The sequence below is a fragment of the Rhizoctonia solani genome, chromosome 14, assembly GCF_016906535.1.
Source record: "Rhizoctonia solani chromosome 14, complete sequence".
NCBI classification, from domain to species: Eukaryota; Fungi; Basidiomycota; class Agaricomycetes; order Cantharellales; family Ceratobasidiaceae; genus Rhizoctonia; species Rhizoctonia solani.
This window is the reverse complement of record NC_057383.1, coordinates 125334-140752: the sequence shown is the minus strand read 5'-3', so window position 1 is coordinate 140752 and position 15419 is coordinate 125334. Positions and strand designations below refer to the sequence as shown.

General features: G+C 46.5%; 4 protein-coding genes across 4 annotated transcripts; 1 reads left to right on the top strand and 3 right to left on the bottom strand.

Moving 5' to 3' along the window:
* Positions 1-800: 800 nt before the first annotated feature.
* RhiXN_10706 (Fasciclin domain-containing protein) lies at positions 801-2003 on the top strand (the record flags this gene model as incomplete). Its single annotated transcript, XM_043330522.1, has 4 exons — positions 801-1043; positions 1109-1306; positions 1364-1654; positions 1719-2003. 4 exons carry the CDS (start codon positions 801-803, stop codon positions 2001-2003), a joined length of 1017 nt encoding a protein of 338 aa, XP_043185867.1.
* A 2552-nt stretch (positions 2004-4555) lies between these two features.
* RhiXN_10705 (uncharacterized protein) lies at positions 4556-4877 on the bottom strand (the record flags this gene model as incomplete). Its single annotated transcript, XM_043330521.1, has 2 exons — positions 4556-4780; positions 4836-4877. 2 exons carry the CDS (start codon positions 4875-4877, stop codon positions 4556-4558), a joined length of 267 nt encoding a protein of 88 aa, XP_043185866.1.
* A 376-nt stretch (positions 4878-5253) lies between these two features.
* RhiXN_10704 (Tyrosine kinase specific for activated) lies at positions 5254-8875 on the bottom strand (the record flags this gene model as incomplete). Its single annotated transcript, XM_043330520.1, has 19 exons — positions 5254-5310; positions 5363-5497; positions 5548-5607; positions 5692-5844; positions 5888-5927; positions 5977-6042; positions 6093-6412; positions 6470-6679; positions 6734-6808; positions 6870-6944; positions 7222-7321; positions 7374-7753; positions 7811-8017; positions 8065-8145; positions 8210-8251; positions 8308-8442; positions 8506-8577; positions 8639-8675; positions 8733-8875. 19 exons carry the CDS (start codon positions 8873-8875, stop codon positions 5254-5256), a joined length of 2388 nt encoding a protein of 795 aa, XP_043185865.1.
* A 1667-nt stretch (positions 8876-10542) lies between these two features.
* On the bottom strand, positions 10543-13963 carry RhiXN_10703 (glycoside hydrolase family 95 protein; the record flags this gene model as incomplete). Its single annotated transcript, XM_043330519.1, has 15 exons — positions 10543-10827; positions 10881-10991; positions 11050-11123; positions 11175-11384; positions 11438-11503; positions 11555-11650; positions 11708-11894; positions 11950-12033; positions 12089-12094; positions 12148-12225; positions 12277-12362; positions 12423-12428; positions 12486-12607; positions 12655-13171; positions 13861-13963. The coding sequence occupies 15 exons, from the start codon at positions 13961-13963 to the stop codon at positions 10543-10545; spliced, it is 2031 nt and encodes a 676-aa protein (XP_043185864.1).
* Between the last annotated feature and the right edge of the window lie 1456 nt (positions 13964-15419).

Here is a 15419-nt window from a genome sequence, read left to right as displayed (position 1 = left end):
AGAAATTGTAGTGAAGAAATAGAGATTCATCTGAACTGAAGAGCCCGTGATTACCAGCTGAGTTTACTATGGTATTGGGAGGCGTGTGCTCGCCCAAAACACTGAGCGCTTATTCTATTCGGACTGACTGGCGGACTGCAAGTGCATCTGTGAGCCCGGAACGCTCTAGAGCAGACCCTTATCACCACTTCATCACCGCCTCATGCCCATAATCCTTTCGGGTTTGGAACACTTCAGCAAACCCCATTTCATTTAAAGCGCGGCTAAAGCTATCACTATCTGAGATGATTTCCAATGAATTTAAATACGCGCTCTAGACAGTTGCCATATAGAATACCGCAACCAAGGTGGCTTTTCAAAATTAGAGTCGAATTTGATGGAACAGTCAGTGCAATAAATACATAAATGAGTGTGACATAGTCAAAATAAACAGAAAAGCCTGTAGAAGCACATCTACGGTGATTATGCCTCATTTAGTTAGACCGTGTAGTCAGGAACCGTTGACCGTTGACTATCAGATTTTAGCAGGGCTTGAAAGTTGTTCGTCACAGATCATCACTGCTTGCGGTGCCTTTCTGCCATGAGGTCATGCCTAGTCCGTGAGGCTAGTTGATTTCTCAAAATTCTCGGCTACTCGTTTTGGGCGAAGTTTACTTTTTTTACGACATGGCGGTGTCAAAGAGTAAGCGCGTACATGTGGCCTGTCAATCCGACCTTTTTCACCGTTACACTGCACTCGCTCAGTGAAGTAGGCGAGTCGGTGCTTCATTTAGGGAAGCAAGTTCTCTCGCTCGTCTGCTATGAAGCTCCTTTCGCAATTCGTGCTGACCTTGCTTGCGACACTGAGCGTGATACAGGCAGCGTCTGTCGCGCCTCGAAACAACGACTATTTTCTGTCGGAATTCCTCGATGCGCTCAACAAGAACAATTTGACCACTTTGGCTAATAGTTACGAGAAGATCGCTCAAACTGATGCCGGCGGAGAAGTCATCGATGCACTCAAGAATAATGGAAAGGTTACTCTTTTAGCACCCGAAAACGAGGTTAGTCGTCTTGAATGGCTCTCTTTTTTGATCACTGCGTCCAGTGCTGTGACTAACCCTTACAGTCGTTCAAATCCTCCACAGATGAACTTGGAGCAAATGTTCTCCTGTACAACACGATATGGGGAAGCATCTACGAGCATTTTAAACTTCCAAGAATTATCCCGCAGAGGCTCCACCCACGCGATATTGCTCAGACCGCATATCCCCGCCCTGCAGGTTCTCGCAAGAGAACATATAATCTCCAAGATTACCAAGTTCAAGTATGTGGTACTCCGAATTTAGGTCCTCGTTTTCTCATTTTCTTTTTTCTGTAACAGGTCATCGATCAGTTCTCCAACAACGACTCGGACAGTTGGAAGCGGTGGTCTAATGATCCCTTGATCCTCATTGACCGCGCAGTCGGGAGTGCAAAGGTCGTCGGGAGCTTCACCTTTAAGAACATTATTGTTCTCATCATCGATAGTGTGCTATCATTACCGGGGAAAGTTTCTGACCTCCTTTGCAAGCCTCTTATCAAAAACGCTCCCGAGGGATTCGTTAAATTCGGTTCGGCGCTCCAGAAAGCTGGCTTGTTGAACTCGCTGGATAATCGTGGCGCTCGACTCACGGTAAGTCACAAGACCTGGACTGTCCTATCACTTGGATCTAATTGAATATATGCGCGTGAACCAGCTATTTGCTCCGATTGATGACGAATTTGCGACATTGACAAGTTCTCCAAAGAAAGCTCAAATCTTTCCTGAAGAATCATTTTTTCTTTGGCAAGGTGGTGTTCTCGCCCTCTTCCCATCGGTTCGTAAGGCTACCGCCGAGTCGGGTAAGCAGCTGGAGTTCTTGTTTGAGAATGACATCAACTATGTTCGCTGCGGTAACACAAAGGCGGCCGTGCTACGAAGCGATGTGATTTCCGAGAACGGAGTTCTTCATGTCATCGATAGGCCTTTGAAGTGCGATTAGGTTTGGGACGATCGAACTGTGAACAATTTTTCCTCATTGGGTTTTTTTTTCTGTTTGTTACGCACTTCTACGACTGAACACTTGTTGTGATGGACTGGACCCTGACGCCTTTTACGTGAACCTTGAATTTGTATGGCATGTACACTCATAGAGTTTGACCACGGTGTGTGTATGCTGCATGCCTATTGAAATTGATAGCGATGTTTGACGATGTACCAATTATGGAAACGGAACCCAAGGGGTCGAACTTCCACTTATCGAATTGAGCCGCAGCTAGTCGAAGCATTAAGTACTAGCTTATCTACTAACCTCTCGAAGTGCACAACATCCGGATAAAGTATTATGGCACTGCTCATAATCAGCTGGACCGGCACCAGTGCACTCGGTTCGAGAAGGAAAAACAATCTCTAGTGATCACTTTTTTCGGAGGACTGGAGGCAGCAAAGTTGTTTATTTAAGCAAAACATGTGGGACCTGACTATGTCGACAGTGGTACGGGGCGTTCTGAGGTACCGAATGCAGTGATTCATCCTTTTGTTTCAATTCTCTATCGACTATAGAAGTATATTCTCACGTCTCCAAAGGACACTATCCATGAGTCTAACAGTGACCTTCTACCAGTCTATCCTTATAAGATTATGTTGGCTGTGGGTTGAGTCATTTCCCACCGAGATAAGCATTAATATTCTTTTGCAGCATAACCCAAGAAAATATTCCCTTGGCGTGGGTAGATCATTATTCTTCAGCAGCCATAAGAAATTGTCTCTGGAATCTAGGAGAACGTAATACCTCAAAAGGTTTCGGGAGCAAGATCAGAAGTAGCAAACGGTAGAACAAAGATGAGCAGCTTTTAGAGAGTGTGCCTATTTGCGAGATGCTTGCATGGTCGAGTTTGAGGCAAGGTTACCTTGCGATGTCTCTTGGTACAGCAGGTCCAACTATAGAATTCGAGCATTGGAGCCGATCTTAGGCGACTCCCCATGTAAACGCTCTCGATAGATGAAGTTCGAAAGCCAATATTTTGTCAAAGGATATACATTTTGATAGACGAAATGAAAGAAATTATTCAAACCAGTATCAGGTAGCGTGACGTAGCCCGCGGAGCCGCACGACCGCTAGAAATTAAAGTCGCGCTTATGTGGTCACGTGGCCGCCGCCTCACAAGCGTGGCTGTGAACATCGACCATGTCCGACCAACGGCGGGTCGAACAACGGGCTCCCTGTCTTTTCCTACCCATTTTAATACTCTTCTCATGATTCCTCACCAATAGCTTATACTTAATGATGACATAGACTCGAACTCGGAGGAATCGCGGCCACACCCTGTCCACGCGACCACACTCCGCTCCCGAGGCGACATATCCCACACCCGCTGCGGATACATACCTATCTCCCGCGCTGGCGGAACTGCCTATGAGGTTTCACCCCACCGTCTGAGGCTACACCTGCCATCTTGGCCCCCTCCCCCCAACAGACGAACGTGGACCTACTTGGTGACACCTCCGGACTCAATCGGAAAATATGAGCGTATGAGTGTACCCGACAGCAGTCAAGGCGATACTATACGTTCCACTAAAATCGCGTTAAACCACGTATACACATCATTATTTAATAGAATACACCATATTTTTGCCTTCTGCTGAGCGGTTAGAAAAAGCAAGGAGCCTTTGGCGCGCCTGTCGCCGGGCTCGATCACGATGCGCGTAATCGACCCCGCGGTCCTCCCCATTCCGCATGGCTGCCTGCACCGCCGACCTTCGGGGGTGAGTGGTAGCCACATTTTGGGGGCCCGGCCTTGGGCGTCTCCCACCCGTCAGTTTGCGCTCGACGTACCCGCATACATTGGTAGATCTCGGAAGCAAGAGGCCCTAGACTCAGTAGCATTGGGAGGGTTGTGTCAAGATGATTATCCAATCATCAACCGTTTTGAACCCCAACATTTGAAGCGAAAACAAGTGTCCTAGCACAGAGCCAAGAGTACGAAACTAGTGCTTTACAAGATAAGCTGCAGGAGCTCACGTAACAAGGTGAGCTTCTGTGTTACAAAATTGTAGCGTTACCCTGACAGGCCCAGGGGAGGACCACTTTGATCAAATTCCGCTTTCATTCTATGCGTGACCCTCGATTTTCATGCACTCTCTTCGATGTAAACTGGAGCGGAGCTAGTCGACTTTAGCCCGCGTGAGCTGCCCTATCATTAATCGCGAATAACTCTAAGGCTTATAGCCTGTGGGTATCATGATCGACCAGTCTTTCTTTGACCATTGACTACACGAATCTAGTCATAGATAAGTACGAGCCGGAACTATGCATGCGTTAACGTCCGTTGAATAATTTGAAATGTGTTAGTAGTTATCGAAATAAATGATGAGTGGAACCTTGAATAAACGTGAACCTACGTTTACGGTGTTAGTTCTATATATACAGATGTTAGAACTAAAGGGGTACATAAAAATAAGAGGTCCTGCAGGATTGAAGAGGAGCCCTTCATTCAAGAACGGCTAGATATGCACATCTAATTTCCTGCCTAAAAGCGCAAGACATTTCTGTAGTTATAGGATAATTTTACAATCGTGAAGGCGCAAATTAGGGAGACTCTCAAATACAAATTTGGCAGATGGTCGCTCGGAACATTCGTATGCAAGCATAGAGCGAACAAGGCTTGGCAGTTGTGTATCGTCAACTGAGAGCTTGTGCGTATCGCACGGAGAAACACCCTCCTGAATCTGAGAACTATAGATGTCAGGTTGTTGGTGTCGGAATGTGTGCGAGAATAACTGCACAAAATTAACTTAGTTCGCCCGCGTAATTATATGAGATAATGTTTCTCACCGATAAAATGACTGAACCTAGGGACCAGATATCTCCAGCCATAGTAGGTAAGTTCAAATAGTCACAAGACATCTTCCTGTAGCTTTGAGGCTCCAAATACAGTGATGGTAACAAGGGTGTGGATATCGCCGATAGGAGTGGACTCCCGCTAGTAGATTGCCCTATAATGTATTGGAATGCACATGAAAAGTTCGTTATTTTGGCTTGTCCATTAGGTTGCACACATATGTTTGCCTAGAGTAATATCACCGCTGAGATTAGATTGAGTATTTATATGCATGGTCAAAGGTTACCGGGCGGATGTCTCCGTGCGCTATTGCACCGTTTTCATGCTCATGCAGATATCTAAGGGCTGATATAATATCTTTGACCTAGTTATACCTAAGATCGTCACAAAATTCTAAAGAATTGGAAACTTTTAGAAACTAACTAGTTTGAATCCCTTGCTGAAGTTATACTGAAGTTCAGGAATGAGCTAGCAGGATCTTATTAATATTGTATCCAGAATACATATACCACGGCCTCACCTTTTCTAGTGTTGTCTCTGAGCTCAATTCGAATATCATAGCGGGTCCTTGATGGTAGCTTGAGTCAATTCCAAGAAATTTAACGACGTTTGGGTGGTCTAATTGCGATACGATCGTGGTTTCCCGACGAATACTCTACACAACCATGTGAGTTATTTGATGAATATGATTTCTAAGATAACTACCGCCAGAAGCGCAGTCGCTTTTCCATCAATCGGTCCATCTCCGACAACTTTTATTGCAACCTAATGGGCCATGGTAAAGTTAGCAGGTGAAGTAGAGAAGCCAAATAACACTGTGAAATCCCAAAATGCGGGTATTCCGAATACCAAAATCTGCGCCTCGCGTCCAGAGTGTCGGGATAACCCGTCCACTATTTCCGCAAATCCACATCTTAAGGTTACCCCTGCACACCCTCTGGCTGCACGCTCTTGGCCTTTGAGTGTGGATAACTGGTGATATTTGGAAGTGGCGTGGATTCTCTGGATTTTGGGGTTCAAGCGTGTAGAGCATTAATAAACATACCGGAGTGCCTGTAGAATACCACCTTGGCTCATATATGGTCCTTCAAGGTATATGTAGTAGCCATAACCTGTGACTCAGGGATCACCTACCGGTATAAGGCCATCTCGAGGTGAATTGTGGAGAGCCTTTCTTCTCCGACTACCCTATCGAATTGGCTGTCCACTGCGTTGAGACCTACGAATTTCACACAGATAACGAAACATACCTCCATATGGTCGTATATCGCATTAGCGGAGCGTCAGACCCAATACTCTTTACTTTTCCAGAAAGATCTTCTGCCTCTGCTGGAAGCCAATCTATCTTCCTTCGCTCAAGCTCCTTTAGCATGTTGCAAAATTCCAAGGCGCTTGGCCGTTGCAGTGGGTCATTACTCCAGCATCGTCCTATATTGCGCCAAATTCCATTTGTAATCCAGCCGTACCCGTAATAAACATCGGCCAAAGTCCCCGGTGGCTGCCCACGCGTACTCTGAATTCCGGCTAGATCCTCGCGCTGATTCGAGTAAGGTACCTGGTCAGTGAGGATCTACAGTTCCACAAACAACCTGAGTTTTTAGATGTCCATTCAAATAAAGAGACTCACCCAGTAATAGACGCATCCTATTGCCCACATATCTGACTCAGTCGTGGGCTGGCAATTATTGAGTAAGAGTTCAGGACTCATCCAACGGAAGGCCATGAGCAAGCCAGTCTGCTCAGCCAAGCCGGTACCGAAACGCAAGGTCGCAAGGGCTCTGCTGAAGCTGAACAAGCTAATCTTTGCGGTCCCATCAAATGCAATCAATATGTTTTCCTAAGTCGCAAGACGTCATATTTTATATGGACTCGTAGCGAAGATAACACCTACAGGGGTCAGATCGCCTTGAGGGATTGGGACCGGGTAATTATGCATGTAATGCAAGCCACACAAAATATCACACATCTGCAATTCGGCCACATACTTAATTCAATAATATATAAATGCTTGAGAACCAGGTACTAACGATGCTATAGGCGTTCACCAATGGTGAGACTGGTCGTTTGTAGAAGTCCCGATCGATGCGATTAGTTTTGCAGTACTAGATAAAAGTTTTAATGGTAGTTGAATGAAGGCACGTTAAACCATTGAGGAAAGCACTCGCCGAAACTAGATTCCCAAACCCACAATACTCAATAACGAGTCCTGAATGCGGTTCAAAGCTCGAATCATAGCCAAATAGATCCACAATATTTTTGTGCCTGACACCATATCGTGCTTTGGTCATTCTCCTGATTACCTGGGATAGTCAAGAGCATATGGCATCAATTTTTGTGCCCTTCGAGTTAGACGGGCGGCGGGCGGCGGGGGATACTCACGTGTTCCAATTCATTGTGGCGATGTGTTGACATGGTATTCAACCGGGGAACCTTAATAGCGACCGTAGGCGTACCCCGAAATTTACGAACTAATGTTGCTCTGGCATCGAGAAATAAAATAATCCGTCCGTAAGAAACGCTAGGGTGCTCACATCCATACATTGGCGCGGACGCTACTCGCGATTGTACCAATTCCTTCTTCGAGCTCCAGGTGAGTCTTTAAGTCTGGAATTTCATCGGGCCACTGTTCTATACTTCCGCCTTCTGGGCCAGGGAATAGATCTGGTAGTACTGGAGACGCTGGAATATCGCCACTTTCCATCATCGAAAGTATTTGACCCAGACACTCTTGGGGTGTTGGACGCCTATCGTATTTCACCCAGCATGAGGCAAGAGCTGACCATAGTCCATCATTAACAAGACTCGCTCGTGCGCCCTTTGGACGATCGCTCGGAGGTTGTCCGTTCGTAATGAGTCGAATAATCTCCAAATCATCGGCGGTCTCATGATAAGGTGGGATCCGACACATGACCTATGAGAAAACCATATGAGGGATAGGAGGCATGAAAGGATTCAACTCTTAGTTCACCTCTAAAGCGATACATCCATAAGCCCACATATCAGCTGCGGGTGTTGGACCATGCAGGTTGGAATCGAATAGCTCGGGACTCATGTATCGAACTGTTCCAGCTAGTACTGAGGAATGAGATACTTCACCTCGAGGATCACCTCGCTTATGTGAGCGACCGAAGTCACAAAGCTTTGCAGTTTCGTCGGGTGTCACCAGGATATTTCCCTGTCCCAGTAAACACGAATACTAGTCTATTGACCCATTCTACACACCAATTTCATATCACCATGTGCGATAGGGCCGGAAGGTAGTCCGCAATGCATGTAATCAAGCCCGCATAGAATATCCGTGAGCTATGGTTGATGGATACAGAGAGCGTTTAATTTTGGGAAATGATAGAAAAACGAACCTACGAACCATTTTGATATGTTTTGGACGAGGAGTTTTCCTCTCCAAATACTGATACCGAGTTCAACCACCTCTTAATTATTAAATATATCTGGATAAAAACGTACTTCTTGAAGATTCCACGGACATAACTCGGAGACAAGTGAGGGTATGGATTTTATCCCGCAGAATACACCCAGAAGCTCAACGATATGACGCCCTCCGTTGAGTGTTTGCCAAATACTAAGTTCTCGGGCAACTTTCTGGATACCATGAATTAATCATGAGGGAGTATTAATGGCATTGGCCGGAATTCGGCTTAATACCTTATTAATTTTATCCTTGGAAACCTCTTCACTTTCATCTGTACTCTTCGGCCTGATGCATTTTACTGCCACCTGGAGTAATGTCAACCGTCTTGTACGTTAATTATGTGATCTATGCAGCGCGCATACATACCTTTAGCACGTGGCCATCCTCTCTTGTATATTTTCCTCTGTGGTCACTTCAGTCTTGATACTGAATGCAGCTCCTTTGGTTCGCTGCTACTCACGTGAAAACATTAGCAGAACCCCCAAACCCTGCCTCTTCGTACCGGTCTGGCGCAACCTCATTCAAGTGCACAAATCTGCTAATATCTGGCACGGTGATATTCGGAGACATAAATACTTGGGAAATGCGGGAGGCCCTCGACATAGTTTTGCTCTGAGTAGTGTCTCGTGTAGGGGGAGGTTGCTCTTGGGTGGCATAATAATTAAATGCTGTAATGGCATTTTGACTCGTATACGCTTGGATGAGATACTGAAGGCATGCCTCACTCGTTAACGCCGATATATTGAGTGCTATCACCGAAAGAGCCAGAGGATGAAAGCAGGGATAATCCTCGGAAAATCATCTACTTGACGGTGTAGGTTATAGATAGTCGGTAGAGAAGTGCCGGCCCCGGCCTGGCGCAGGATCGTGGATCTTGAAAAGGCTACCACTGTACAAGGTTATAATGCTGAAAATCAGTGCGTGTGTTTAAGTAAGAATTGAGCTGAAATCAAGATCAATACATACTGATTTTAGGTATCAATTCTTCCATAGTCTGATTCATGCTGAGGGAGGCATACTAACATTGTGATTTTCAGGCCATATCCTACTGAAAAAAGGAATATTTTACTGATGTACTGATTTTCAGGATCTTATCACACCACAGTGTACGGCCATGCGAAGGCCAACCGTGGATAATAGACCATGGAGTTGCGGCGCCTTGCAGAATTCTAATTATAATTACGTGACGCCTGTACTTTTTATTGTCAAGTACTAAGAATTCATTTAGACCATCCTATTAGTTTCGTCACCTCTCCGTTCTTTTAATTTCTTGTTTTTCTTTTATAATTGCACCAAGCCGGGCTCGGGCCGGCAATGAGTCGCGTAACTTAACCCATACCCGGACCTGGCGCTGCTCGCTTCGCCCATCGCACCTTTCTGCGGCCAAGGAGGGCTACCCACATAGCCCATAAGTCTCCGCCGTACAATTTTGTGTCCCTTACGCAGCCTCGGCGTCCCTCATCCTCAATCCTCCCTTCCTGGTTGCCTTCTCCAAAGTGATCACCCTGTATTTGCTCCACGCAATTGTATACGGCAAATCGCTCCATCATCCGTCGTCCGCCGTAATCACACACACACGGGCCAGAGATCATAATTAGCATAAGCTAACTTACTCCCCCTCTTCCCTATCCCGCTGCACTTCCGTGACATTCACTAGAATTGACTACCCAGCGCGCAAGATCCACTCACTCGTTACGTGATGGATCCTCGATCCTGTATTACCTATGAGGGATGTATTTATAACTAGTTAGCAAATTTCATATTGAGATCACCATATGAACATATGAGACACGACGAGCAAAGCCCAGAAGACTAAGCATATATATTAAATTGAATATTTTATGTGATCAGAGGGCATGCGTTCTATCACTGAGATGTTTGTAGGCCACAATCGAAAGCTCGTAGCCGAGCCTGAAGGGGTGATTAATTAGTGGCCAACTAATACTGGGGTCTGGATCTTGTATAATGGCGGACCCCAAAAGTGTGCACTCTCCGCGCACAAAAAGCTGTGCCTTATATGCGGAGTATTGATAAATATTCGGTCATTATTTACAAGAACCCGCATACAAGACTCACCTCCACATCCCTTCTAACCATAAATTCTGTCTTGCTGAGTGCAGGTAGATGCTTAATGAAAATCCGGCCGTAATTGCACTTTGCTGTATGAGGCTCGCCGTACATCTGCATGTGGCTTGGGATATTCTGTGGTGATATACATGGAACATGTCTAACTACACTCTATCTTGGCAGGCGCATAGACTACGAACCCCTCAAAATACAAAGCTTCGCCTAAGACCTGGAGTTGCGGAGAACGTTGCGACGAGCTGTCCACCCTGCCACAGTTGCACTTTACGGGCATACCATAAAGCAGTATCCACCTTTATAGTCGCTCGAACCGCCTTGCCATTCGACCAGGTGAGATCCAGTGCCATACCACCGCGTATACGAGCACCTTTAATTGACCCAGAAGCCCAAGAATCTGGAAGTGCAGGTAGGATTGTTATCGCCAAGGCATCAAACAACGAGGGCGTATCTGGAGCCTGTACAAGGGCATTCTAGATGGTGCAAAGTGAATTCGGATATTAAATCATAGACACGATGATCTTACCAATACAGCGGCCGGGTAACCCAGATTGGCGTCAATTTGGAAGATTGGATCTTCAGTGAAAGAGTTATAGAGACTCCATAGGTTTTCAGCAAAGTTTCTTTCGATTGCATACTATGTTTCAAAAGTAAGATTTAATCATGCATCGAGTATACCTAGAGGGGCTACTCACAGTGATGTGATGGTAGAAACGGGTGTTATTTTTTAGTTGAGCCCAGCATGCCGCTCGCCAAATTTTCTCCCATCCTAAATGGGTAAATCAAGGGTGGTTGTGATTGCTGACCCACAAAGGCTTACCTGCATCGCCATCGGGCCCCGTGCCATTGCCTCGAGAAATGAGCGAGATCTCGCTGGCCTTCAAAACCTGCTCGCGACTCAACTCTGGGATACCCTGACCTGCGCCACTCCGTGTCCGGAAATTTGCAAGAGTATAACCGGGGTAGAGGCCAACAAGATGAGATAGGTGGCGATGAAGGTTAGTTGGACTATCGAACTCGACCTTCCATTCTAAGATCGATTGTTCATTGACTTTGACAGGCACTAAGGATCGCGAAAGATACCTTGAAGTTGACCAAACGAACCAATCTTGATTCCTTTATCAAGTTTGAGCCTTTTTTCCCTGATCTCTGTGATCAGCTGGTTAGTGATGTTTGTGCCAATCTAGATTATACATTCACTTTGTAAGAATACTGTATCCTGGTCACCTGAAACGTTGAACCCCTTTTCGATAGCATTGAACAGCTGCCAGATGACCTGCTGAGAATGAGCACATCCTGGGTTTCTTCTCAGCATTGGGAACTATTGTAGAAGTAAGTGATATATATAAATACCAAGAGTCGTTATAGCCTGTTCGGGAGAATTGCAGGGAACAGCTACCAGAGTGCCGTCCTTGAAATACTCATCTTTTACCAGATGATCCAGCCAGAAGGTTGCCACGCCTTTGAGTATAGGCCACCCATGCGCCCTCCACCAGGGTACATCGCATGTATAATCAAAGTGGTCGTAGACATGAAACATCTAAAACAAATGTCGATCGGCACATGTATTTTAAGCTGGGTTGGCTAGTGCGCACCATCCAGGCAGCCGCTTCGGGGTAATTTGCCCACTCGGCACTATTGTCTGACCCGAATCTATTCATCCCGGTATGTCCGAAGGTCTGTAGTTTTGTTTTTAAGCCACATACACCCGAACTTCGGGTGATAAAATCGTACATTTACCTAGGTATTCATTATTAGTTATAAAGCGCATAGTATAGTGCAGAAGATCTGACCGCATTATGAACAACCCATCCGCTCGTGGCGTTGTATAGTACCCTGGCCGTTTCAGAGCCGCGAGGAACCCAGGTTTTCTAGAAAAGGATTAACTTCTACGAAGCGTAGTACGAACATGACCTTTCCACCTCCATATAGTCCCAAAGCGTGGATGTGACGTTTAGACCTGTCATCTCAGCTGACCAATAATTCATCTGGAGGTTGATGTTAGGCTCTGGTAAAAGCCGGGATTGATTACTGTTAACTCGGTTCGAGGGAGTTTATGTGAGCTCACGGTAATCTATGTCACTCGAGTTTAGCAGGACAGTACAGAGTGCCACCATACATATGCACTTACTTCCGAACCAAGGATTAGCGGTATCACGCGCCCACTTGCCTTGCAAATTCGCTGGAAGATCTCCGCGTGTACTCGAGACAAGCATATATCGACCATAGTTGAAGAGCAACCATTCGAGGTAACTGCCTCTTCATCAGTCTCAACCTAGATCTCAAACTATCATACTTACGGGTTACCGATGTCTGTCTTGTACTCTTTTCGCAGCTCCGCAGTCGTCTTCGTCTTCTCCACCTTCTGTCCGATGTCCAGCGAGAACCCTCCCAGTGCTGCCCGGTAGTCCCCAATGTGATTCGCCAGCCCTTTCCCTACACTCTCCTTCTCTGCATTTGCCAGTAGCCCCACCAGTTCTCCATGCGGATCTGCTCCCTTGAACGTATACCCGCTTTGCGCGTTCCCTGTCTCCATCGAGTACTCTGTCCCACCCACCCAGCTCACCCATGCTTCCGTGCTTCCTTTTGTTACCAGCACCGCGTCTCCCGACTTGCCATCCACGACACATGCGGCGCTGCTGCCTGCAGGCCCGGCGTGGCGTATGCTGGCGAGTATCTCGTAGAGCATGCCCGGAGATGCTGCATAGCCGCGAAGCTGGATAGTGGAGGTGTCGAGGCAAGTGATGTTGCGAGTGGGCAGACCGTCGAGCGAGGAGAAGGAGAAGGTAGCTGAGAATGCGCCTGGTGCGGAAGACGCTGTGTGTACGGTGCAAGCGCGTGTGGGATTGGAGCAAAAGTATGTTCTGAAAGAGAGAGGTCAGATTAGTTCATTCGATTTATTCGCTGCAGATCTTGCCTGATAAATGAATTGTCGAGCTCGGTCCAGATCGTCTTCAGTACTCCATTATCCATGTCAAGCCAGCGAGAATAACGAGTGAACTCTCCTGAAATGGTTCGATTAACATGGAGATATCCAGCCCCTGAGTAAGTTCCTGTAGATAGGATAATGAACATGATGAACGAACACAGTGACAGGAGAAGTTAATTCCTCCTACCGAAAGCGATCTCATCCGCAGGTAGTGGGCGAATATCTTATAGTGAGGTGTCAATAATGCAGTGTTACGAGTAACAGTACCGCGGCTCTACTCTACCTGGAATGGTTCCATTGGGCGAGGCGAAAATACCGTTTCTTATCCTTGACACCTGGGCAGCCAGGTATCTTTGTTCTGAAGGCTGGTGATTTCCACCATTATAACTCTATGTGTGTCGCTCGATTAATTTCTCCGAATCCGGGTCTCAATATCTTACTGAATTCTGAAATGGCCCTCCCGACCATAATGATTCTATATTGAGCTGAATTCGGTCTGACGCCGGGTTTCCGCTTATTGCGGCTATTACCCGGGGCCGTTAAAACTGAATGTATGAGGCAACAAATCTACACTTACCAGCCAGGTATCCATTTCCGATCGGTAGGTACTGCGTCGACCAATTGACAGCAGGTTCGGAATACCATAGGCCATTGCCGCTAGTGGGAAACCCAGGAGGCATCGCTAGAACCATGGTTCCCAAGCGTAACATGCATAAAGCCTGTATGAGAAGTGACATGGAGGGCTTTCAAGTCAGCCGGCCCAACAATAGAAATGTGATGGATTTATAACCAGCCCCCTAAAATTAAATGTCGGAGGTATTCTCCATAATAAATACTATGTCCGTTCAGATTCTCAAACTATGGCAATTTGCATTGCTTAATTGGGCTTCTCGAGGACCTATAGTCCATATGGGTTAGAGCACGTGGCCAATGTCAGAGAGCGGGGTGGCGAGCCGTTCAGATCGATAATTGCTGACCTAGGTTATAGGGCTGTTCGGCTCTTGCTGAAAATTCTCAAGGAATGTAGCTCACAGACATCGATTGGAACTTGAATGTTCCGCTCTTCTCCAGTTCTTTCTCCTTTTGGACCACGACGCATTGATGCCCTTGGGTTCATAATCGATGCTGACACTGTATCTCTTGACAAGTAAGTCATTTAGTATATGAGTATGGGTAGATTGCCCATCCAGAAAGTGCTATGTTCGATGAGGCTATCTCGGGAATGTCTTTAGCGGTTGTAACTGGGGTTAGAGTCAGTCCGACCCAAAGAACTGGGCACTGTCCACGTGCCTTCATTTATTGTAGAACCTCGGGAAACCAGACGGATTTGTCGATGTTTCATCTTATGAGCTGTAGATGCTTTTAAAAGCGTGCCAATGTCTACTGTATCTTACACTTAATGAGGTGGTGTTACATAGCTCGCGGACCGCGGCCAGTATAGGGCCAGGAAGCAAACGCTTACGAGATCACGTGGCCGCCGTTTTATCAAATGGTTACGAGCGTCAGCCATGTCCTGCCAATTCTATGGTAGTCCGGTCGAGCAATACGCTCGGTGTACTTTCCTTCCTGCCCCCCTTCCCTGTTACCATGATGTCGGGTGCGTATGACCCAGCCGTCTCAGAGGTTTCTATCTGCCAGTTTGCAGTCGGCAGGGCATTATATATTGGCGCGCTCGTGCATATGAGCTGCTGATAAGAGCGAGCCCAATCTGTGATTGCATTGATATGAAATACTATCTGAGCTTGAGGGCAACTTATCTAACAGGGTATTCAAACTGGTTTTTATCACGCTTGGTCAATTATATGTTCGCTTGCACTGTTTGTTAGTTACCCCAAATGGAAGAACAAAACTCTGACGAAACTCGATTCATTACCGGTTTCAACCAACGCCCTGGTAATCCACCTCCGATTACCAAACACACAGTAAGATCCAGTTCAAATATTGTGTGGAGAAGGGCGAGCTCTTTTCAGAGGGCCCTGGCTCAAGGACACCATGTTGGGAACCATGCGTGCTCCCGAGCGCTCGCGAACCCGAGCGATTCTTGTAGAGTCGTCTATCCTCTTACCGCGAGTGCTACTTTATTACACTCTGTCACACGCGGGATAAATTCTTCGACCTCAAGCATACCTAGCGGAT